Source organism: Hevea brasiliensis, chromosome 7 (genome assembly GCF_030052815.1).
Source record: "Hevea brasiliensis isolate MT/VB/25A 57/8 chromosome 7, ASM3005281v1, whole genome shotgun sequence".
Lineage (NCBI taxonomy): Eukaryota > Viridiplantae > Streptophyta > Magnoliopsida > Malpighiales > Euphorbiaceae > Hevea > Hevea brasiliensis.
Window position 1 is genome coordinate 2,476,722 of NC_079499.1, and position 24,053 is coordinate 2,500,774.

The 24,053-nt window shown below is 37.0% G+C and overlaps 1 protein-coding gene and 1 pseudogene across 1 annotated transcript; one reads left to right on the forward strand and one right to left on the reverse strand.

The window, feature by feature from the left end:
* The first annotated feature begins 3,082 nt into the window (after positions 1-3,082).
* Positions 3,083-5,781, forward strand: LOC131181618 (cytochrome P450 71B20-like; annotated as a pseudogene).
* A 7,623-nt stretch (positions 5,782-13,404) lies between these two features.
* On the reverse strand, positions 13,405-21,160 carry LOC131181619 (serine/arginine-rich splicing factor RS2Z32-like). Its single transcript, XM_058150475.1, has 3 exons — positions 21,100-21,160; positions 19,988-20,509; positions 13,405-13,609 (listed from the first exon to the last, which is right to left on the reverse strand). Exons 1-3 carry the CDS (start codon positions 21,158-21,160, stop codon positions 13,581-13,583), a joined length of 612 nt encoding a protein of 203 aa, XP_058006458.1. The 3' UTR covers positions 13,405-13,580.
* Positions 21,161-24,053: the final 2,893 nt, after the last annotated feature.

The following is a 24,053-nucleotide window of genomic DNA, read 5'->3' on the forward strand; positions in this document are numbered from 1 at the left end:
TTATAAAAATTTTAATTATTTTAATTTAATTTTATTTTAATGAAAAAAAATAATTAAATTAAATTAAATAATAATTTTATATATTTAAATAAAATCAAACTAAATTTTAAAGTGATTTAATTTTATGAAAAATTTATGAATTATATTTAATAATATATATATATATATAAATTATTTAATTTTATTGATTAATGATTATTAAATTTAAATTAAAATTAGATCAAATAATTTAAAAATTAAATTTTAATTAAAAAATTAATTAAAATTAATCAATTTGAATCAAATCAAACTAAAATAGAATTATTCGATTCAATTTAATTTTTCATTCAATTCAACTCTAATTTTAATCACTCAGCATCCTTAGTTTGCTACTCTGTTTGATACGCTTCTAGATATTAAACCATACGAGGTTTCCATTTTCAAAGGTGTTTTAACCCTGAAAGCAAATAGGAAATTTTTTTCTTGTGAAATGAGGTTTAAATTAAAGCATGGGAAATTGGAGTAGAAAGGTGATAATCGTTTGCAAGTGCACACACCCACAACGATTGCCTTTAATTATTAAAAATTTATGTTAATTTTATTAATATCTAAATTATTAAATTGGATTAAATTTAAAAAATTAAAATTAAGCTAAAAATGAAATTAACAACCATTGAAAATTAATTAGGAAAAGCAAATAAAATTTTGGAGTTAAAACTAAGTAAAAAGTGACTTGGTATATTGATTTCACTTAACTTAATAGTTAATCTCAATCAATTTTTTCTAATAATTAAATTTAACTACTGTTAATAATAAAAAAAATATTTAATAATCCCTTTCGGATATCATCAAACTTTCTAATTAATGAATTAATCTATATTTTTCAATAGAAAGTTACTGAGTTAATTAGAACATTAAAAGAAAAATTATTTTAACAAAATTCTATAAACTCAATCTTAGTTTTCAACCATACCTTACAAATCTAAATATCATTCAAGTATTTTGTCAAAATACCCAAAAGCATTGAATATAAAAATATTAACTAATAGTAGAGTATAGAAAATTAAATCAAAATTTAGATATTAATATCAAGTCAAGTTACATCAAAATACCTAGCTAAAAAATTTAGCCACTCATAGTATCAAAAAAAAGAGAGCAAAATTTCTCAAATTAAAACCCAATATTATCTCTCAAAATGATAATAAAAGAAACTAAAAATTAAAGAAACAATCAGAAAAAAAAATTTTATTATTAATACAAAAGTCTTTCTTCAAGCTCCCACAAATCTCTTCTCTTGAGTCTTCTTCTTTTTCTCAAAATTTGAGAGAAATCGAGTGTTGAAAACTCTAAAATCTATTCTCCACTCTCATTTTTCTGCAAAAATCCATCAACTAACTTTTATTTTGGCCCTTCTTATCCTTTTGATGAGATGTTAAGGACTGATTGAGTGAAAAAGAGCTAGAAATATCACTTCCCTATGCAAATTGTGCACCTTTGCTAATTCTTCAAGGCAAGCTGTGCGCCTTCTAACATCTCCTAGGTAGGTCATGAGATGCACTACCCAAAAACGGCTTCATAATTTTTCTTTTGGTTGTGAAATTTCTTCAATTCTCTTAGCTAAGGCATGAGATACGTTGTTGCTTGAAACACTCAATTTGGCCTTTAAAATTTCATCTCTTTTAATTTAATTTTTGCAATAAAACAATAAAAACTAATTAAATATAAAATAATTTTGAAACTAACTATTCTAAAAATATTAATAAAAATTAACTAAAAGATCAAAATTGAAAAGAACTATGTATCTAAAGGTCTGGGATTGTACCAGTGGAATTTTAAGTACCATTAGAACTATTGAATTTCCAATATATACAATTGAGCTGAATTCTTAGGTCGACAGAGCTGGTAGCAGCAGTGAGATCCAATTCTCGCCAAAAAATAATCAAATTGGAGTAGCCATGAAATATTCTTAGTTTGGTCGAGGTAAAGTCTCAAAAAGTATAAAAAATTTAATTTATTTAATTGAGGGTAAGTATGCACTTTTTAGAAAAGTGAAACATTTTTTCTAATTTACTTATTAAGAAGTAGAGTTTCAAGAAATAGCTCATTTAAATCAAACAAGACCTACAATCAGATAGATTAGGATGAACTCACAATATATTTTCAAATAATAAATACTCAAATTCTTAGAGTTTGTTTAGTATCATCATTTAAATTTATTTTTAAAAATTATTATCTTAAGGGAGTATTTAATACGAGATTAATAAAAAATAATTATTATCTTTATAACTTTTAACACTTATTAATATTGTTTAAATACTTAAAATTGAATAGGTTAACTTTTTATCTGATTAATATTTATACTTTCTTGAAAGATTAAATATTAATTTCAAAGACTAAAGTTAATAATTAATATTTTATTCTTAATTTTTTAACATTTTATTAAATATATCATAAATATTAAAAAAATAATTTGAAAATTCTATTTAACTTTTTTTTTTTGTTTTAATTGAAAGGATAACTATTTTAAAATTTTTAACCATATAAATTTAAAACTTGGCGCAGCGTTTGGAACAGATATTCGGTATCGCTTGCTATTGAAATGACGTCGTTTTGATGAGGCATAATAAAAATAAAAAGGGAAATATCATGAGTATGAGAGGCGAATACACTCCGGATCATAGCCCAAGTAGGCTCGCAAACGTTGGCTTGACAATGGCAGTTTACACTCTTGAAAATGATTAATTTTTTTAAACAATTAATTGCTATAAATTTAAATGTAATAACTATTAATTAATGAAATTATGTTCCTTATAACAAAATATGGTGCTAAGCCAAATTTTGAAATATATTTAAATTTTTAATTTTCATTATTGATTTCAAAATTTATGCTTTAAATTTTCATCATTAAAATTACTCAGTGTTATATTTTAAAATAAAAGTATTGCTATTTGATTTCAAACTAAGGCTACATTTATTTTACAAAAAATATTTTTTGAGACACTCAAGAAGGAACAAGCCGAACTAGGCAGAGCAGCTCAGTTCATAAAAAATAACATTAAAGCAGTCCTCACGGTAAGTATTGCGTTCTTAATATATCTGCATGATGTTAAGATTGTTATCTGTGAATGTATGTGCTCACAGAATCATTTTGAAATTAAGCCTCTACTTCATTGTGATATTTTTCTATCAGAATATATTTCTGAGTGGCGTAGACACTTCTGCAATTACTGTGAATTGGGCAATGGCAGAGATTGTTAGGAATCCTAGAGTGATGAAGAAAGTGCAAGATGAAATTAGAAATCGTGTTGGAAAAAAGGGAAGAGTAACTGAAGGTGATGTTGATAAGCTTGAATACCTCAAGATGGTAATAAAAGAAACTTTCAGACTGCATCCTGCCGTCCCACTACTTCTTCCAAGAGAAACAATGTTCTCACTGTAAAATCAGTCGTTACAATATTTATCCCAAGACAATGATCCAAGTTAATGCCTGGGCAATCGCGCGCGATCCTCAATGCTGGAAGGACCCAGAGCACTTCTTCCCTGAAAGATTTGCTGATAGCTCAATTGACTTTAAAGGACAAAATTTTGAGTTTTTGCCATTTGGAGCTGGTAGAAAAATTTGTCCTGGGATACACATGGGAACAATAACAGTAGAGACTGTACTTGCAAATCTTCTGTATTGTTTTGATTGGAAATTACCTAATGGGATGCAGAAGGAAGACATTGATATGGAAGAGCAAGCCGGTGTCAGTCTTACTGTCTCTAAGAAGACTCCTCTAAGCCTTGTGCCTGCAAAGTACTTCAGTGACTGCTCGAAGGTAACACGAGCTCTGAAAGGCATATTAATATATGTATGTATCAATGAAGTATGTTGTGTGCATCTAAACAAAGTAGATATGCAATATGCATGTGTCGGTAGATGTGGCCTTCTACGAATGCTATGGGCAATTTCAACACAAGAAGTTTGGTTGAAATGTTATCTTAATATTGAAATAAAAAATATGCTACATCATTATTATATCTAAGGATTGGGTCAAATATATTCAGAAGGGAAGAGAACAAATTTAGTACATAATGCAGAATCCTCAGTAGTAATTTGCAAGGCATATTCATGGAAATCAAAGCAGGTTAACATCTGGTACTAAAATACAATTGTGAAACGTTAGTTATTGACAAATCTTTTGTATTCAAAGACAAGTTCAGGGAAATCAAGTGCTGCTTTGTTTCTCAGATTTTTTTAAAAATATATTTCATGCACAATTTTCCGAAGAACTGTTTAACAAGGGAGAAAGTGACGTTCAAATATGCTTCTACACTATGAAATAAGAAATTGCAGTCAAAACTGTTTCCTCAAGAATTGCAACTGCATTCACAGGCCTTGTTCGTGTTGAACATGGTTGGCACTGCATTGCAGGTTAAGTGAATCTTCCTGAAAGATTTCTGGATTACAATTACAAATGCTGACTAGAATTCTCAACTCAACTAAACCATAGTCTCAAACTAGTTGGAATAGGAAAATGTTGGCAGTAATTGTAGTCCCAAAAAGATGAGAATATATATATATATATATATATAGAGGACTTCAAAATGGCTTCGAGGCAGTGGTGAGACACATCTATGGATATTGTGAAACAATTAAATGACCAAATGCTGCTGTATATGGCGAGAACAATGAATTTCAGTGTGATGGGGAAATGGATTGCTTGAGTATGATGTATTATCCTGTGGATGCTGATCAGATCATCAGGTGGAAGGCTGAAAGCACATGTTCACAGTGTTTTTATGTGGAATAGTTTGAGATTTTAACAAGAATGTGCACTTCCATACTTCACTCCAAGGCAATTTTTGATAAAAAAAAATTGATGAATTTTCAGCAGCATGGGAATCACTCTGCAGGCCAAAGTACAATATGAGAACTACTCTCATCAAGAACAAGAAGAGAACTAGCAAAGACAAAGTTGATTACTAATACTGCCTGATGGGGTCAACCATTTGTGCTTCGTTACTGTTGTAGTGATAATTCAGTCTGGTTTCAAAGGCAAAATTTATTAACCTTGCAATTTGTGAGGACAACAGTATGCTTTTTTGCATCTCTCAAATTAACTTTTTTCCTTGTACTCCACTCTATGATTATCTCGAGCTTAAAATAATTTCCAGAAAGAAATGAGACAGTAATCAGAATTAAATAAAAAAAATAACCAAGTGTTTTCTCAATTTGTAATTTTATGTGTCTGAATCAAGAACAGTGCACATGCTTGCCTCTGAGCAATTCAATCAAACATGATTTATTTTCCTTTGTAGAAATGACTGATGACCACCTTTTAGACAATGACACAAGGAGTTAAGAAGTGAAATTTTTGTTCTGTGTTCAAAGCCAACGTAGAATCAAAGAACTTCATGGCCTGACAGAAGTATTTGTGCATTCTCAAACAAGACAAAATAACATGAGAGCGTCCAAAATCCAAGATCCAACCGTACGATTTGGTGGTGTAAAGTGTATACTGTAAATAGGAGGAAGAACTGTACGGGCATTCAGATGGTCTTGATAATTACAGAATGTAACAACTGATTCATGAAACTGAGGATATTGCAGCAGGCTTCTCTGCAGGAGAACACTTTCCATATGTTTGTCGGGTTATTGACAGGCTTACTGGTCATCATTCAAAGATTGAACAAGTTTTCCTCAAGTTAGATGCTCTCTTCCAGCAGGTGATCAATGATCATCGTAAACCAGGGAGGACGATCGAGCAAGAAGACTTTGTTGATGTGCTGCTGAAAACCGAAAGGGACGAGGCAGAATGAGGTGCAACATGGTTCACCTATGTAGAATGGAAAAGGAAAAATGGAAACGCCAGGAAACAATATTTTAAAAAATATTAGAAATGTGGAGAAATGTGTAAATAAAAAATTCAAAATCAACATTTAAATTCAATCATGTAAAATAGCAAAAAAAAAAAAACTTATTTACAAGTTTTATACTTATAATAAAACATAAAATATAACACACTTAAATTAAAAAAAGAAAAAAATAAATAAAATTTATGACATACTTATCATAGCACATAACAATATAATTGAATATATAACTATAAAAATTATTAAAAAATATTAAATATATAACTAGAGGAAAAATAAATTGAATTAAACAAATTATATAAATTATTGCAAAAATATTAAATATATAAACATTAGACAAAAATAATAAAATTGAGGATTACATATTGCCTTTAAAAAAAAAACATATTTTTTTTTTCTAAATCACAGCCAAGATAGCATGTATGCTAAATCACAGTCAAATTTGGCTTAACCAAACAAAACCCACAAAAAGCCAACCATTGATTACAAATTTAACCCTTGAAATCCAATATATCAAGACCATTCAGAGGCACAGCATGGGAAAAGGAAAGCTAAAGGGTTACAATACACAATCTGCGCGTTTCGTTGCCCACCAGGTAAGTCCTCCTTCTCCTTCTCTTCTTCTAGTGCAGTGCGATTCCTAGGCCATATGCTACTTTGTTACTTTTTTAATCTAACTGATTGTTTTTTTAAAGAATTGCTTTTCCAGCACAGGAAATGCATGTCCGACTTTTGAAAATTGCGAAAATGATCCCGAAATGCTCCCAGTCATGTCTCACCGTTTCCGTGTCGGAAACATTTTCAACACGGGAAAGTGCCACCCCTCATCGTTTCTATGCATCGCAGTGGTTCACAAAAAGTAATATCAAGGCAGTCCTCCTAGCAAGGTAAGCATCCAAACTTAGCATACAACTTGACAATGCACCAACTTGAAGCAGGAGGATGCTTCTTTGGGATAGCATCTCATCCAGAGCTTATTTACATGTCATTTTTACGACCATAGTGAAACGAAGATACCTTTTTTTCTTTTCTGTGATGCTTGTGTATAAGAACATTTTTTATGGGAGGAATAGACACAACTGCCATTTTTGTTGTCTTAGCAATGGCAGAGTAGATAGGAATCCATGTATAATGAATAAAGCAAGATGTAAAGAAATTAGATTAAGTCTAACTTCACCCCCAAAAATTAATTTAGTGATATCTTTATAAATAGTATAAATAATAAATGATATTTTTGTCTACTTGTCGACACCATATTTTGGCCGATCCCTAGAATCAATAAACCTTGAAACTGATCCCCAGCACTAAATTTTCCTTTGCCAGCCAACTACATTTCCGACCTCTCTTTGCCATATTACCGATCTCTCTTCACAGAAAATTGAATCAATGCTAAGCCCTCGTATCATCTAAGGCTTTGCCAAGTCGCTCACCGATCTCTCAAGCTAATTGTCAAATCTCCTGACCGGTCGATTACATTCCCGATCTCTCCTGTCAAACAAAATTGAGTCAATACTAAATCTTTATGTCACTGGTCTTATTGCCGATCTCTCATTTTAAGTTCAGGAATAATTAAGATTCCAATCCGATGTAATAATGATCTTGATTTTAAGTGGGTTCACCAAATTTCCAACTTTAATCAGGTCCCGATTAATGTTGATTCTCTACTGATCTTATGCTCACTATGTCTTCCGATCTCTCACACTTAGGTTAATAATCACTTTTAAGTTCTTTCAAGATACTCAAACAATCAAGTGTTTAATAATTTAGAAATGTTCCGATCACAACCATTCATTGAACAAAAGAGTCATTTCATTTCATTTCATTTTAGAATTTGTACAAGTTATTCGGCTGGGGGATCACCCCCAGCCTGATCTACATTTCGCTCACCCTCTCCCTCCTCCTCACTATCCTCACCCTCGCCCCCGGGAGCCAGGTCGGCCATCCAAGAGAAGTCCTCCTCTGGGTAACGCTTCTGGAGTTCGGCTAAGAGGTCCTGGTGAGCATTCACATAAGCACCTGCTATTCCTGTCACCATTTCTTCGTCTTTCGCCTTAAGCTCCTCGATAAGTTGAGCGACCTGAGAAGCTTCGTTGGCCCGAAGCGCCTGGACTTCCCCGAGAGCACGATCCTTTTCAGCCAGAACATGAGATTGTTCGGCCAGCTTGTCTTCATAGAACTTCGCCCGCCCCTCAACTTGAGATATGTAATCCTGAGTGGATAGGAGTTGGGATCGGAGAGAAGCCACTTCCTGATTCTTCTTCTCGATCTCCTTACCCAGGCGATGAGCCTTTTCCCGAACTATGTGCTGGTTCACCAGACACTCCACATTCAGGCTCATGGATCGAGTCAGGATATCGTCAAGGTTGTCCGGAGACAGTCTGTCCCGATCCTCCCGAAGGCAGATAGAAGACCCCAAGACTTTGGCAAAATCAGGGTTCTCCCGAACAGTCCGATTGTTCTCCAGAGAAGCGATCAGCACTTGAGCGCCACGAGAAGAGGGCTTCGAAGAAGGTCGAGAACGACCCCCTTCTGTGCTTGGAGCAACTGGAGGAGGTGGAGCCGGCTCTTCCTGTTGAGGAGGAGATCGGACAGCTTCAGTGATCGGCGGCCCCGAAGGTCGGGACGGGCCTCCTTGCGTCTCCCCTGGTTCATGGCCGGGAGTTTGAAGTAGGGCCGAACGCTTCATCTCCTTTATTTTCCGGGAAATCTCTCTCTCCTTCTTCCGCTTCCTGGAACCTTCACCGCCCGCCATACCTACACAAAAAAGAGGTCAGTGAGATCGATAAGGTCCAAAGATCTGAGAAATAGAAAATACCGATGCCGAGGTCAGAGAGCGGAAGTTCGCGATCTTGGCCGGTGATCAGCTGTATGGTCCAATGGTGCAGCTCGGCAGTCACCGCATCTAAACAGGAGTACTTTTGAGTGGCAGCTTGATTCTTCAGCTCCAGCACTATTAGGCTTTCCTCCTTATTCAGGGTAATGTGCTTCGGAATCAAGGGCCCCTGGTGCCACCAGCTACGGGGGAAGTCCTCGAAGCAGGACGGATTTTTGCTCCTCAGAATGAAGAAGCGGTTCTTCCAATTTTTAAGGCTGGAGGGCAGATCGGTAAAGAGCCCACAATGAGGCTTCGCCTGAAAGAACCAGTGCTCATCGTCCTTTCGGCGAGTTAGCCTGTGCAGTTCGGCGAACACCTTAGCCGTAGGTCTGATCCCCTTAGCTCGGCATAGGCCTCGGAAGGCTACTAAGATCCGCCACGAGTTGGGGTGGACTTGAGCAATGCATACTCGGTGAAATTTTAAGACCTCCTTGAATAAATCGTCCAGAGGGAACCGCAGACCGGCCTTTAACTGTTCCTCATATACCATAACCAAGTCATTCTCTTCAAAGAAGTAATCAGCTCGGTGATAGCTGTGACACCGGATAAGTTCATACGAATCAGGACGAATATTGTACTCCTGGCCAAACGATTGCAGATCGGATTCTTGCAAGATCGATGGCAGCTCGTCCATGGGAAGATTCTCCCTCCCTGAAGAAGGTGCATGCCTTGATGGTGCGATCCGCCCCCGAGCTGGAACAGAGACCCTAGGAGGTTCTGGTTGCGCGCTTGGCCCGACCACCTCTTCTTCGTCAGACGACCACGAGAACTGAATGGAAGGAGGGCTTGCCGCTCTCTGACCCTCGGCACCGCTCATTTTCAAAGGAAATAAAGAACTTAAACTAAAAAGAAGATCAAAGCCCTTACCCGAGTCTGATCGGTGTCGGAAGAACTTGAGAAAACGAGAGAACTTTGAAGTTGTGAGCAAGAGATTGAAAATGACATACAGGAGCAAATGGCTAACCCCCCACCCCTATTTATACTCGTCCGAGCATTTAATGCTCACGAGGTTCCAAGCAGCGCATCGGTTAGCGGGACTCGCCAGCTGTTCTGACACGTCTCACGAATATTCCCAAGATTCCATAAAGAGATCGGTTAATTATAGAGTGGCAGATCCAGACATTTCGAATTACAGATCGGATAAGTGTCATTCAGGTAAAGAATCAGATCGGATAATCATATTAGAGCTCGGAAAATAATTAATAAGATAATAATTGACAAAATAAAATCTTTATTTCCAAAAGATCGGATTACATCATTTGGGCGATCTCAAGAGATCGGAATACATTTCCAAAAGTCTGATTACATCATTTGGGCGATCTGAAGATCGGATTACATCTGATTACATCAAAAGGCCGATCTCTAAAGACCAGCGGAACGTCCTATCTAAAGAGTCCCATGTCAATAGTCAACATTGTGACTGATCCAAAGGGTGTCGCCGACCGGAGCTTAACCCGCTGTCGGAACACCCAATGTGGAGGGAAGACGCTGTCGGAACACCCAATGTGGTGAGAAGCCGAATAAACTCGGAAGGGCAACCGCCAAGGGTCGGCGGAACATCAGCAATTTGCTTGGCCAAGATCGGTTCGTCGATTATGCCGGTGGAACAACTCGAGATCGGCACGATCGAGGTCCGCAATCCAGATCGGTTAATTGATTCAGTTCTCTCGCCATCATCAGATAAGGTTATTGCTATTATTCGATCACCGGGATCGTAAATTTTTAGTCGAGGAACAAAGGAGTTTATCGGAGAGGGATCAAAAACCACAATCATGGCTTAACGATCACGAGCAAATAGAACCGAAAAGTAAAGAGGAAGAGAGTAGAATCGGATGAAGGGAAGTCTCTTTCGTCAGGGGTATATATAGGGGGAAAACGAGCATTTATTGCTAAGCAGAAAACGAAGCGGACGCTTCGGGAATCGAGGGGAAATTAATGCTTTGACCGGACCGAACCTGAGAAAGGGAAAGATCGGAATAATAGATCGGAAGATGGGAGATTAGCATGAGAGATCGGAATAAGAGCGTGGGAGGGATCGGAAGGCAAAAAGAATAAGACAAATCCCAAATAACCGTCGTCAGAATCAGAGCCGAGGTAGTTAAAGCGTGGTAGACGAGATCTCCACCGCACGCCTAAGAATCGCTCGCAATGCTGACAGGTGCCAGGGTATGTCATGACAGTCCTGTACATCCCAATTTCCACCGTTGATATCACTTGTAAGGACAAACCCGGAACCCTTGGATCAAGAGAGAAGACAACAAGACCAGCGTCTTTCGCTCTTAGCCCTCAGATCGTTCCGGACAAGAAGATTTGGGACCGTTAGATTGAAAGAAGAAAAAGACAAATATTCTGAAGAGTGATCTCAGCCATTCATTTTGATTCTCTTTAATTCCTGAACATCCGATCATTGTCCTTCGAAATCTTGACCCTCCATCTCCCTCAAAATAAATCCTGACCCTTCATAGGGAGCACCCGATTCCTATAAATACCTGCATGAAAAACTGTTCAAGGGACGGGCAAAAAAAGAGAGGTAGTTATTATAGCGGAAGAACTCTGAAACTTCATTTAGTTTGTTATTCTGCTACTTAGAAGTGTTGATTAGAAAGACTTTTGAAACTAGTTTTCTGAAATTTTTTTCTTGAAAAGGATTCTGAATACTGGAACTCTACATTTTCAGTTTGTTCATTATCTGGTCACACTCTCACTTTCAGCCCTTTATCATCTCTGTTTTCATTCCCATTGTCCAAGCTCAACTTCATTCCACTCAGTTTTTATCTTAATCTGATTGCATTTTAGCAAGGCACCCTTCAGTTCACGACGAACATCAGCCCTCAGGCTAATCAGTCCGCTGTCTTATCACTATTTGTCACCCCGTAGTTATTTCAATAGATTTGGCTCCTTATAGGTAAGAGCTCTTATTGCTGTTTTATTAACTGTTTACGTTTACTTTTCGCACTTTCTTTGTTCTTCTTACGTATGCGATTTTCTCCAAGTTCATTTTGTGCAAAAGAACCCCAAAGAATGTTACTCTCGAGTTATCTCTTTAGTGATCAGTCCATCATTTTATTAATCTTCGTCATTTCTGAATGCAAGTTTTCTAGCTTCTAGTAGCGTGTAAGTGGTTGGGTAAAACGTAGGTAACTGCAACTTAAGGGTCTCTTTTAAAAGAGAGAACCTGAATAACACGTCAGGAAAATAGCCAAACTATTAGGCTGACGTAAACGGCAATTCGGCAAGATACCATAAAGTGGAATAAAACCAAAGTAAGCGAAACATAATAGATCGGATATTAATAGGTATTGGTAAAATGACTACATGGAAGGTCGGTAAATCAAGTCTAGTATTCCCCGTTTAGTCACAAGGTATCAAGAAGCCTTATCCCCAGCATCTTTGAATGCCAGAATCCTTAGCTTTAGGCTCTTATGACATGTAGCTGAAATTAAATTCGGGAGATCGGAAAAGTCCCTTTCAGGCTCCTGTTAATCTAAAAGAGATCGGAGGAGAGTTCTTATCCGGTCTCAACTCAAAATTTTAATAAATATTAAATAGAGATCGGAGGAGAGTTCTTATCCGGTCTCAACTCAAAATTTTAATAACTATTAAATAGAGATCGGAGGAGAGTTCTTATCCGGTCTCAACTCAAAATTTTAAATAGAGATCAGAGGAGAGTTCTTATCCGGTCTCAACTCAAAATTTTAATAAATATTAAATAGAGATCGGAGGAGAGTTCTTATCCGGTCTCAACTCAAAATTTTAATAACTATTAAATAGAGATCGGAGGAGAGTTCTTATCCGGTCTCAACTCAAAATTTTAAATAGAGATCAGAGGAGAGTTCTTATCCGGTCTCAACTCAAAATTTTAATAAACATTAAATAGAGATCGGAGGAGAGTTCAAAATTTTAATGATTTAAAAGAGGTCGGAGGAGAATTCTTATCCGGTCTCAACTCAGAATTTTAACAAATATTAAAGAGTTCGGAGAAGAGTTCTTATCCGATTCTTAAATTAAATTTTAATAAAATATTCCTTTCAAATAAAATTAACATACAACAGTAACTTACTAAGGTTGTCTCATTTACTTATGTATCTGGGTGATCCAAATTTAGTGAAAAATCAAATGTTCCTTTAGTCAAAAGGATTAACATATCCATCCAAGCTCTCCTAATTAATGCAAAATTAAATCTACTTACCCTTATTAAGGGATGAGGTGGGGTGCCTAACACCTTCCCCACCCATTTTGTCACACCTCACCCCTTTGTAAGGCATAACATGATCCCGTAGAATACCTAATGAACTACCGAACTTCACCTACCGATAACTCATTAAGTACCCTACAAGGGATTTTAAAACAATTTTCTTATTTTTGACAAGTGGTGAGCATTATCTAATAAGTACTTAAAACATTTAGTTAAATTAAAACTAGTTAATATTTTTGGCCCATTTTATTTTTACGCAAATTTTATAAAAATTTTGACAGAGTTTCCTCTGTATTTTGAGAAACCAGTTCTTCAAATACCTGAAATAAAAGCACTTCCAATAATTTTCTAACCACTGCTTCAAATTCATACTCAATCTCAACCAATTTCTCAAAATTCACAAGTTCAATAATTCTCAAAATACTGTCAAACAATATCATTCATATTTCATTAAAAACAAAATAATTTATACACATCCTTACAATTTTATATCAAAAGAAACACAAACTAAACTTTATTATAAACTTCATACAAATTTGTGTACAAGCTGCTCAAGACCCATTTTTACATGTCCATACATTTATGTGCAATATATACATCAAAAGAAGTATTTGCAGTTAGGGTATAAATTATACCCGAAGGCTTCAAGCTGATGACTTCACACACTTCAGCAGCTCAGTCTGCTGCTCCTCTAGTCTCTGTATCTGCGACAGCAATAAAAGCTATCGCTGAGTACTAGGACTCAGTGGTGCACAATATACTAAAATAATCTTTATGCAAAGCTTAAAGCACATTCATTCAAAAATTTGGCTAAACATGAAAATTAAATACAATCATGCATTGTGAGATTTTACATGTAAACCAAGTTCATTTCAAAGTATCAAAACACATTTCATAAAACCCACAGTTAGATCACGCCATTCGAAACAAATAGAATCTCAATAGCCAGAGACTAAAGAGAAATCATATCACAAGGCTAGCTAGCTCAAATATATGGATATCCATTCACATCCTCTTCTACTGGCACACCTCAACACTTCTCCAGAGAAGGAATCAAAATTCAAAACTAATTACCCCCACTAGTCGTACTCGTGAGGTGTTCAAATATGTGGTCATGACACTGTGGTTTCAAAACTTATCTTAACAATTTGCTAAACATTGTCTTTTCAAATATACATAATAACTTTCAATAATTTAGATCAAACATCATAAAAATGCCATAATCCAATATTTCATATTATTCAAAACGATATGCAAAAGATGATTATAAAAGTATATGTTGTGCATAAACCTCAAACGAGTCGCCTGTTGGCCTTGACTCGACTCCTCGGGTTCTGTCCCAGATTCTTTCCACTGAAACACGAAATTTTCCAATGTTTCAGTACTAAAACTTAAAATAAATCCAAAATAAACTTAACTTCACATTTACCTAGCTCTAACGTGTTAAATTCGATGTTCTCAAATTTTGTGTTTCGGTTACTATTCATCTGCACTATTCAAGTCAAATTATTGACTTTCTAAGGCTTATTGGGTATGGGAACTACAACTTCACCCTCTTACCACTTTTTGGTCACCTATCTTGTTTGTTTTTGTCATTTGTTTAAAGATTAGGTCTTTTTGGCAAAATTGCGAATTTTCGCTTTGGTTCTCCGGTTGCACTGTTCCATTGGTCGATCTACTGTTAGAATTTGACAAAACTTCCTTCATAGAAAATGTTCCTTATTGTCTTAAGTGTATTCTCATTTTGGATCACCTCAATCGGAGTTTTTAGCTCAAGTTATGGCCAAAATAAGTTTCTTGTTCACGTGTCTTTGTTCATCTTGAGATTTTGGTGCTGGCAGATTTTTGGTCCAACTTTGGTTAATAATTTGATCAAGTTAAGTTCATAATTTGGTCTCACTTTCTTCATATGAAATGTTGTACTATGTCTTAGGTTTCCATCGGTTCAAGAATCGCCTAAATCCGAGTTTTCTAGAGAGTTATAGCCATCCAAACATTGCTGCTCAATGAAAATTCTGCAGAATCTCAGTACAGTAAATTTAACTTTGCTCAATGATTTGAATGAGTTAATGGCCTAATTTGGGTTGGTGTTCTTCATGAAAGTTTTAGGTCTGTATCATATCTAATTGCTGGTAAAATTTCAGGTCAATTTGACCTACCTAGCTCGAGTTATGACCAAATGAACAGTTACTGTTCATTTGGTCAGTTTAGTGCAGTGGCAGCCTGCTATCAACTCACTTTGGTCAATTGTTTCACCAAGTTTTGGTCAGTTTTTGGCTATGGTTCCTTAATGAAAATTGTGCTCTTTTATGTCTATTTTCATCTCCAATTAGTGGCATATCAATTGGACTTGTAAAATTTGAGTTTTGGTCATTCAAAGTGGGTTTGGTCATGCTGCCAGCAGCATGACCATTGACCTACGAATTTGGTTTAGTTTTCTATCATTCCCACACAAGTTATTTGGTCATAATTGACCATTATTTCACTTCACAATAGGTCCAAGATATCATTTATGCATTTCTCCAAAATTTTGCCTCAAAACCCTAACATTCAAACCCTAGCTCTTCCATCTCATGCATTAAATCACAACTAGTGCACTTAACCTTAACCATTCACTAATCAAAGCTTTTAAACTTATTCTAATGCATCAAATTCATGTAAATCATACTCCTCTCAAGCTGCCCAAATTTCAGTTTGGTCCTTCTCCCATGTTTTTATTTCATTTCATAACTTCTAAGCTCATGTCAACCATTGCATATGCATTTAAAGAAGTAATATAATGAGTTAACACACTAACCTTTCTTAAATCTTCAAAACCCTAACTTTTGTTCTTCTTTCTTTCTTTCTTTCTTGCTCAATCCTCTTCTCAAGTTGCTTAGATAAGCTTTAACTATGGTGGCTAATTTTTCTATGGTGAAATTTTATGATATACAAGCTCAAAATTGAGCTTTAATGGAGTTTGTGGAGATGGAGAGTTAAGAAAAAGAGAGAGATGAGAGAGGAGATGAAGGTTGACGGAAATGAAGAAGAAAAAAAAAACAATTTCTTTTCTTTTTATTTTGCTTATGGAAGACCACAAAGTCACAATTTAATAATTCATTTAAATAAATTCTTTTATGACATCACCTTTGACTTTTCTAACTTCTTTCTTTTCTTTTTTTTTTTCTATTTATTTTTTTCTATTAGTTCTTTAATTTAATTCTCGATTCTGAAATTTTCTTTTCTCCGATTTTATTTGTGATTAGGTCGAGTCGATTCTGGTCAATTGACCAAATCGCCCCTCGCCGGTTCATCCCGGTTTGCAAATAATCCAATATTTCTTCTGGTTCCCTGACCTAATTATTTGACTGACTTAACAGCTCTTTTTCGTGATTTTCTCTTTTTCACTGTGTTCATAAGGGTCCTAAGGACCGCAGCGTCACTTTTTACGGTTCGAAATTTGAGTTTAAAACGACTTCGCAGTCATTCCCGATGAGGTCACTCATCGCTGTGACTCTCGGCTCGTTTAACCTCTTATGTTCTGTTTTTCTTATTTATAGTTAACTAATTAAACATTACTAATTATTTGTGTTTATGGTTTCTCAAATTGTCTTAAGTGTGGCCCTAATCCCATTAATTGTCCGGACCGACACCGGTCACCGGAACAGTGAAATATACCAGGCTATACAACGGGGGTGTTACAATTCTCCCCCCCTTAAATAAATTTCGTCTCGAAATTTTTACCTGGTATCAATCTCTGAACAGCTGTGGGTGTTGTCTCCTCATGTCCTCCTCTCGTTCCCAAGTAGCTTCTTGGCCCGAATGATGGTTCCACAGCACTTTTACCAATGGTATCTGCTTATTCCGCAGCTGCTTCACCTCATAAGCCAGAATCTTTATGGGTTCTTCTTCATATGTGAGGTCTAGATTTACTTCTATTTCTTCTACTGGTAGTACATGAGATGGGTCTGATCGATACCTCCTCAACATAGACACATGGAAGACATTATGTATCTTCTCCAACTCTGGAGGTAGTGCCAACCGATATGCCAAAGGACCCACTCTTTCTAGAACCTCATATGGCCCGATAAAACGAGGACTCAGTTTCCCCTTTCTGCCGAATCTCATAATTCTCTTCCAAGGAGAAACTTTGAGGAAAACTTTCTCACCCACTGCATACTCAATATTCCTTCTTTTCAAATCAATATAGGACTTCTGACGGTCTGATGCTGCCTTAAGTCAATCTCGAATCACCCTGATTTTCTCTTCAGTTTGTTGAATAATTTCGGGTCCAATCATCTTTCTTTCATCCACGTCATCCCAACACAACGGGGTTCTACATTTCCTGCCATACAAAGCTTCATATGGAGGCATCCCAATGCTTGATTGGTAGCTGTTGTTGTAAGCAAACTCAATCAAAGGCAAGGGTGTATCCCAACTACCCTCGAACTCAATCACACAAGCCCGTAGCATGTCCTCCAATATCTGAATTACCCTCTCGGGTGGCCATGCATGCGTGGGTGGAATGCGATCGAAGTTCAATCTAGTTCCTAGGGCTCTCTGAAGACTACCCGAGAATCTAGAAGTGAACCTAGGATCTCTGCGATACAATGGATACTTGGCACTCCATGCGATCTCACAATCTCATCGATGTATAACTTGGCCAATCTTTCTAAATCGTAGTCCATCCGAATCGCGAGAAAATGAGCAGATTTAGTCGATCACAACAATGACCCAAACTGCATCATGACTCTTCTGTGTCCTTGGAAGTCCCATCACAAAATCCATCGTTATTCTCTCCCATTTCCACTCTGGTATTGGTAGTGGATGTAACAACCCAGTGGGTACTTGATGCTCTGCCTTTACTTGCTGACAAGTTAGGCATTTGGATACAAACTCTGCCACATCTCTTTTCATACCCATCCACCAGTAATGCTCCTTTAGCCCTCTATACATTTTTGTGCCACCAGGGTGCATGGCAAAAGGAGACTCATGTGCTTCCTTCAAAATGATCTGCCTCAAATCAACATCATTAGGAACACATATTACGCCTGGTGTAGCAATAGACCATCATCTCGATTGAGAATTACGGTTTCTTGCCCTGTCGGACTTCTTCCATCAACTTCTGATACTTCTGATCATTCTGAGCAGCCATTCTTATCTGATCAATCAACACTGGCTGTACATGCCATGCAACTGCTGTCTGCCCCTCATCATTAATCTCTAAACTGGCATGTAATGATCTCAACTCATGTACCAAAGACAAAGGAGTAACTCGTAGACTTGCCATAGTCTTGCGACTTAAGGCGTCAGCCACAACATTAGCTTTCCCTGGCTGATAGTCTATCAGACAATCATAGTCTTTTATCAACTCTAACCATCTTCTCTGTCTCAAATTCAGCTCTTTTTGGGTGCCCAAATACTTTAAACTCTTATGATCTGTGTAGATGTAGCACTTCTCCCCATACAAATAATGTCTCCAGATCTTAAGAGCAAACACAATGGCTGCAAGCTCTAAATCATGTGTCGGATAATTCCTCTCATGCGGTTTTAGCTGGCGTGATGCATAGGCAATGACATTTCGATCTTGCATCAACACACAACCTAACCCATTGTGAGAAGCATCACTATAAACTGTATATTCTTTACCCGGGGTAGGTAAAGTTAGGACTGGAGCTTCATCAAACATCTCTTCAATTCATCAAAACTCTGTGGCATTTATCCGTCACCGAAATTTTACATCTTTTCTAAGCGGCTTGGTCAATGGAGATGCCAACATGGAAAATCCTTCACAAATCTACGGTAGTATCCAGCTAAACCAGAAAACTACGAATCTCGTGACATTTCGGGTGGCCTCCAGTGGGGCGACTTCAATCTTACTTGGATCTACCTTGATGCCCTCTTCGATACTACATGCCCCAAGAAAGATATTTCTTTCACCAAAATTCACACTTCGACAATTTGGCATATAAGCTGTTTCTCCTCAAAGTCTACGATAACAATCAGATGTCTATCATGCTCTTCTGCATTCCTCGAATAGACCAATATATCATCTATGAATACCACAACAAACTGGTCGAGGTATGGTCTGAAAATAGTGTTCATCAGATCCATAAAAGCAGCCGGAGCATTAGTTAACCCGAATGGCATGACCAAGAACTCATAATGGCCATAGCGGGTTCTGAAAGCAGTTTTATAAATACTCTGCTCTTGTACTTTCAGCTGATAATAACCTGATCTCAGGTCAATTTTGGAGAACACAGCTGCACCCCTCAACTGATCAAACAAGTCATCAATACGGGGTAATGGATATCTGTTCTTTATTGTCACCTTATTCAACTGTCGATAATCAATGCATAACCGGAGAGTGCCATCCTTCTTCTTTACAAACAACACTGGCGCTCCCCAAGGTGACACACTAGGGCGGATAAAGCCCTTGTCAAGCAATTCTTGCAACTATACTTTCAACTCTTTCAATTCTGCAGGTGCCATTCTATATGGCGTTATGGAGATTGGATCCACACCAGTCATAACATCAATTTCAAACTGCACCTCTCTTTCTGGAGGTAATCCTGGCAATTCATCAGGAAACACATCCGGAAAATCACATACAGTAGGGATGTCCCTTAGTGCTGGACTCCCCACTTGGGTGTCTATCACATGTGCCAAGTATGCTTCACACCCCTTTCTGATCATCTTTCTGGCTAGTGCAGCCGAAATGATGTTTGATGTCAGTAAATGCCTCTCCCCGTGTATTACCACATCACCGTACAAATGGAGACCAAAAGTGACTGTCTTCAATCTACAGTCAATCATGGCATGATGCCTGGCTAACCAATCCATGCCCAAGATGATATCATACTCTCTGAAAGGCATTTCAATTAAGTCTGATGGGAAAACATGTCCTTGGATTACCAAAGGACAGTCTCTATAAATTCTGTTGACCCGGACCTCTTGTCCTAAAGGACTAGTTACTAGCACTTCAAAACCCATTTGCACACATGGAACAGCAAGTGAACTGACTATGCTAGCACTAACATATGAATGGGTTGAACCCGGATCAAACAATACAAATACATCTTGACCAGAGATAGAGAATGTACCAGCTACCACATCAGAAGTCTCAGCCTCTTCTCGCTGTTTCATTGCGTAGATTCTGGTTGAAGCACTTCCTTGTGCTGATTGACCAACTGTGCCCTGACTGCCTGAAGTAGTGCCTCTACCTCTGCCTCTTCCTCTGCCAAATGACTGTGAACCTCTGGGAGCAGGACTCTGAATAGATCCCTCGGCAGTAGTAGGAGCTGGACCATATCTCGGAGCACTAGTACAGTCTTTAGCTATATGGCCCTTGCCTCCACAGTTAAAACAGGCTCCAGTGGCCCAATAACATTCCCCCCCATGAATCTTGCCACAAGTCTCACAGGGGCGGGCAGAATGTGAACCCCTGCTTGACTGCTGACCAGACCTAGGGGGTCTCTGACCAGAAAATCTACCTCTACCAAACCTTCCACCTCGACCCCTGCTGGGTCCACTAAACTTCTTTTTCTTTCCAGAGGTAGCACCAGAACTCTGTTCAACTGATTTTTCCCCCTTGTCTTTTTCTAATTTCTCGACTTTTTCCTTCACTGGGTTTGCTTCTGCTTCAACTCTCTCGAGTTCAAGTGCTTGGGACATAAGTTCTGAGAAGTTCTTTGTGTCGAAATCCCACAACTTGCATCCTTATGCTGGGCTTCAAACCCGTCTCAAATCTCTTGCATCTTGCTTTGCTGGTAGTAAGGAGACTCTCCGCATAGTGACTCAGGCGGGAGAACTCCCTCTCATACTCTGCCACTGATCGATTTCCTTGTTTCAAACTCAAAAATTCTTGCAATTTCTGATCAACATATGCGTCTGGGATGTATTTCTGTCTGAACTCTCTGATGAAGTCATCCCAGGTTAGCACTGGTGGTTCTGCCAAGCTGTGGGGGATGGTCTTCCACCAATCATATGCATCCCCTTGCAGTAGCGACACAGAATATTCGAACTTCAACTCATCTGGGCAGTGCAATTTCTTAAACACTCTGTCCATTCTTTCAAGCCATTGCTCTGCCTCTAGTGGGTCTACTGTACCCTTAAATTTTGCAGCCCCATACTTTAATAATTTATCATACTGTCTGGCTGGAGGCAGTGGTTGTGTCACAGGTGGTTGGGGTGGAGCTTGAGCAGGCATACTGACCATTTCTTTGGAAACATCGCAGACCATCTCTTTGTGCGAATTGTGCAGGGAACTGCGGCATTTGTGAGGTTGGTGCTACTGACCCACTGACATTCGGTAAAGCTGGGGCTTCCCCTTGTGCCTCAGCTTCAACAGACTGCTCAACTGAGCGATCCCCTTCTTCCATTTCAGGCTGAAGTTAGGGTATCTCCTGAACAAGTAACACAAGGAGATTTCCCTCCGTTAGTTCATATTCATGATGTAATGCACTGTATGTAACAATTATGGACATTGAGCAGTTGTACTTAACAAAGAAAAGACACAAATTCATAAGTTAAAACATACTTCAAAAATTTGCTCTGATACCACTAAAACATGTCACACCTCACCCCTCTGTAATGCATAACATGATCCCGTAGAATACCTAATGAACTACCGAACTTCACCTACCGATAACTCATTAAGTACCCTACAAAGAATTTTAAAACAATTTTCTTATTTTTGACAAGTGGTGAGCATTATCTAATAAGTACTTAAAACATTTAGTTAAATTAAAACTAGTTAATATTTTTGGCCCATTTTATTTTTACGCAAATTTTATAAAAATTTTGACAGAGTTTCCTCTGTATTTTGAGAAAGCAGTTCTTCAAATACCTGAAATAAAAGCACTTCCAATAATTTTCTAACCACTGCTTCAAATTCATACTCAATCTCAACCAATTTCTCAAAATTCACAAGTTCAATAATTCTCAAAATACTGTCAAACAATATCATTCATATTTCATTAAAAACAAAATAATTTATACACATCCTTACAATTTTATATCAAAAGAAACACAAACTAAACTTTATTATAAACTTCATACAAATTTGTGTACAAGCTGCTCAAGACCCATTTTTACATGTCCATACATTTATGTGCAATATATACATCAAAAGAAGTATTTGCAGTTAGGGTATAAATTATACAGAAGGCTTCAAGTGATGACTTCACACACTTCAAGAGTCTCATCGCTCCTCTAGTCTCTGCATCTGCGGCAATGAATAAAGCTATCATTGAGTACTAGGACTCATGGTGCACAATATACTAAAATAATCTTTATGCAAAGCTTAAAGCACATTCATTCAAAAATTTGGCTAAACATGAAAATTAAATACAATCATGCATTGTGAGATTTTACATGTAAACCAAGTTCATTTCAAAGTATCAAAACACATTTCATAAAACCCACAGTTAGATCACGCCATTCGAAACAAATAGAATCTCAATAGCCAGAGACTAAAGAGAAATCATATCACAAGGCTAGCTAGCTCAAATATATGGATATCCATTCACATCCTCTTCTACTGGCACACCTCAACACTTCTCCAGAGAAGGAATCAAAATTCAAAACTAATTACCCCCACTAGTCGTGCTAATGAGGTGTTCAAATATGTGGTCATGACACTGTGGTTTCAAAACTTATCTTAACAATTTGCTAAACATTGTCTTTTCAAATATACATAATAACTTTCAATAATTTAGATCAAACATCATAAAAATGCCATAATCCAATATTTCATATTATTCAAAACGATATGCAAAAGATGATTATAAAAGTATATGTTGTGCATAAACCTCAAATGAGTCGCCTGTTGGCCTTGACTCGACTCCTCGGATTCTGTCCCGGTATTCTTTTCCACTGAAACACGAAATTTTCCAATGTTTCAGTACTAAAACTTAAAATAAATCCAAAATAAACTTAACTTCACATTTACCTAGCTCTAACGTGTTAAATTCGACGTTCTTGAAATTTTGTGTTTCGGGTTACTATTCACTGCACTATTCAAGTCAAATTATTGACTTTCTAAGGCTTAATGGGTATGGGAACTCCAACTTCACCCACATACCACATTTTGGTCACCAAACTTGTTGGTTTTGGTCATTTGTTTAAAGCTTAGGTCATTTTGGCAAAATTGCCAATTTTCGGTTTTGGTTCTCCGAAGTTGCACTGTTCCATTGGTCGATCTGCTGTTGGAATTTGACAAAACTTCCTTCATAGAAAATGTTCCTTATTATCTTAAGTGTATTCTCATTTTTGGATCACCTCAATCGGAGTTTTTTAGCTCAAGTTATGGCCAAAATAAGTTTACTGTTCACGTGTCTTTATTCATACTGAGATTTTGGTGCTGGCAGATTTTTGGTCCAACTTTGGTTAATAATTTGATCAAGTTAAGTTCATAATTTGGTCTCACTTTCTTCATATGAAATGTTGTACTATGTCTTAGGTTTCCATCGGTTCAAGAATCGCCTAAATCCGAGTTTTCTAGAGAGAGTTATAGCCATCCAAACATTGCTGCTCAATGAAAATTCTGCAGAATCTCAGTACAGTAAATTTAACTTTGCTCAATGATTTGAATGAGTTAATGGCCTAATTTGGGTTGGTGTTCTTCATGAAAGTTTTAGGTCTATATCATATCTAATTTCTGGTAAAATTTCAGGTCAATTTGACCTACCTAGCTCGAGTTATGACCAAATGAACAGTTACTGTTCATTTGGTCAGTTTAGTCTTGATGGCAGCCTGCTATCAACTCACTTTGGTCAATTGTTTCACCAAGTTTTGGTCAGTTTTTGGCTATGGTTCCTTAATGAAAATTGTGCTCTTTTATGTCTATTTTCATCTCCAATTGGTGGCATATCAATTGGACTTGTAAAATTTGAGTTTTGGTCCTTCAAAGTGGGTTTGGTCATGCTGCCAGCAGCATGACCATTGACCTACGAATTTGGTTTAGTTTTCTATCATTCCCACACAAGTTATTTGGTCATAATTGACCATTATTTCACTTCACAATAGGTCCAAGATATCATTTATGCATTTCTCCAAAATTTTGCCTCAAAACCCTAACATTCAAACCCTAGCTCTTCCATCCCATGCATTAAATCACAACTAGTGCACTTAACCTTAACCATTCACTAATCAAAGCTTTTAAACTTA

Coding starts and splice junctions, on each gene's coding strand:
- LOC131181619 (XM_058150475.1), bottom strand. CDS start 21,160: ATGCCGCAGTTCCCTGCACAATTCGCACAAAGAGATGGTCTGCGATGT. Junction 20,510..21,099: donor GCGATGTTTCCAAAGAAATG/GTCAGTATGCCT, acceptor AAGCAAACCCAG/TGAAGGAAAAAGTCGAGAAA. Junction 13,610..19,987: donor GACTTCTGATGTGGTAGCTG/GTACATTCTCTA, acceptor TTGCTGTCGCAG/ATACAGAGACTAGAGGAGCA.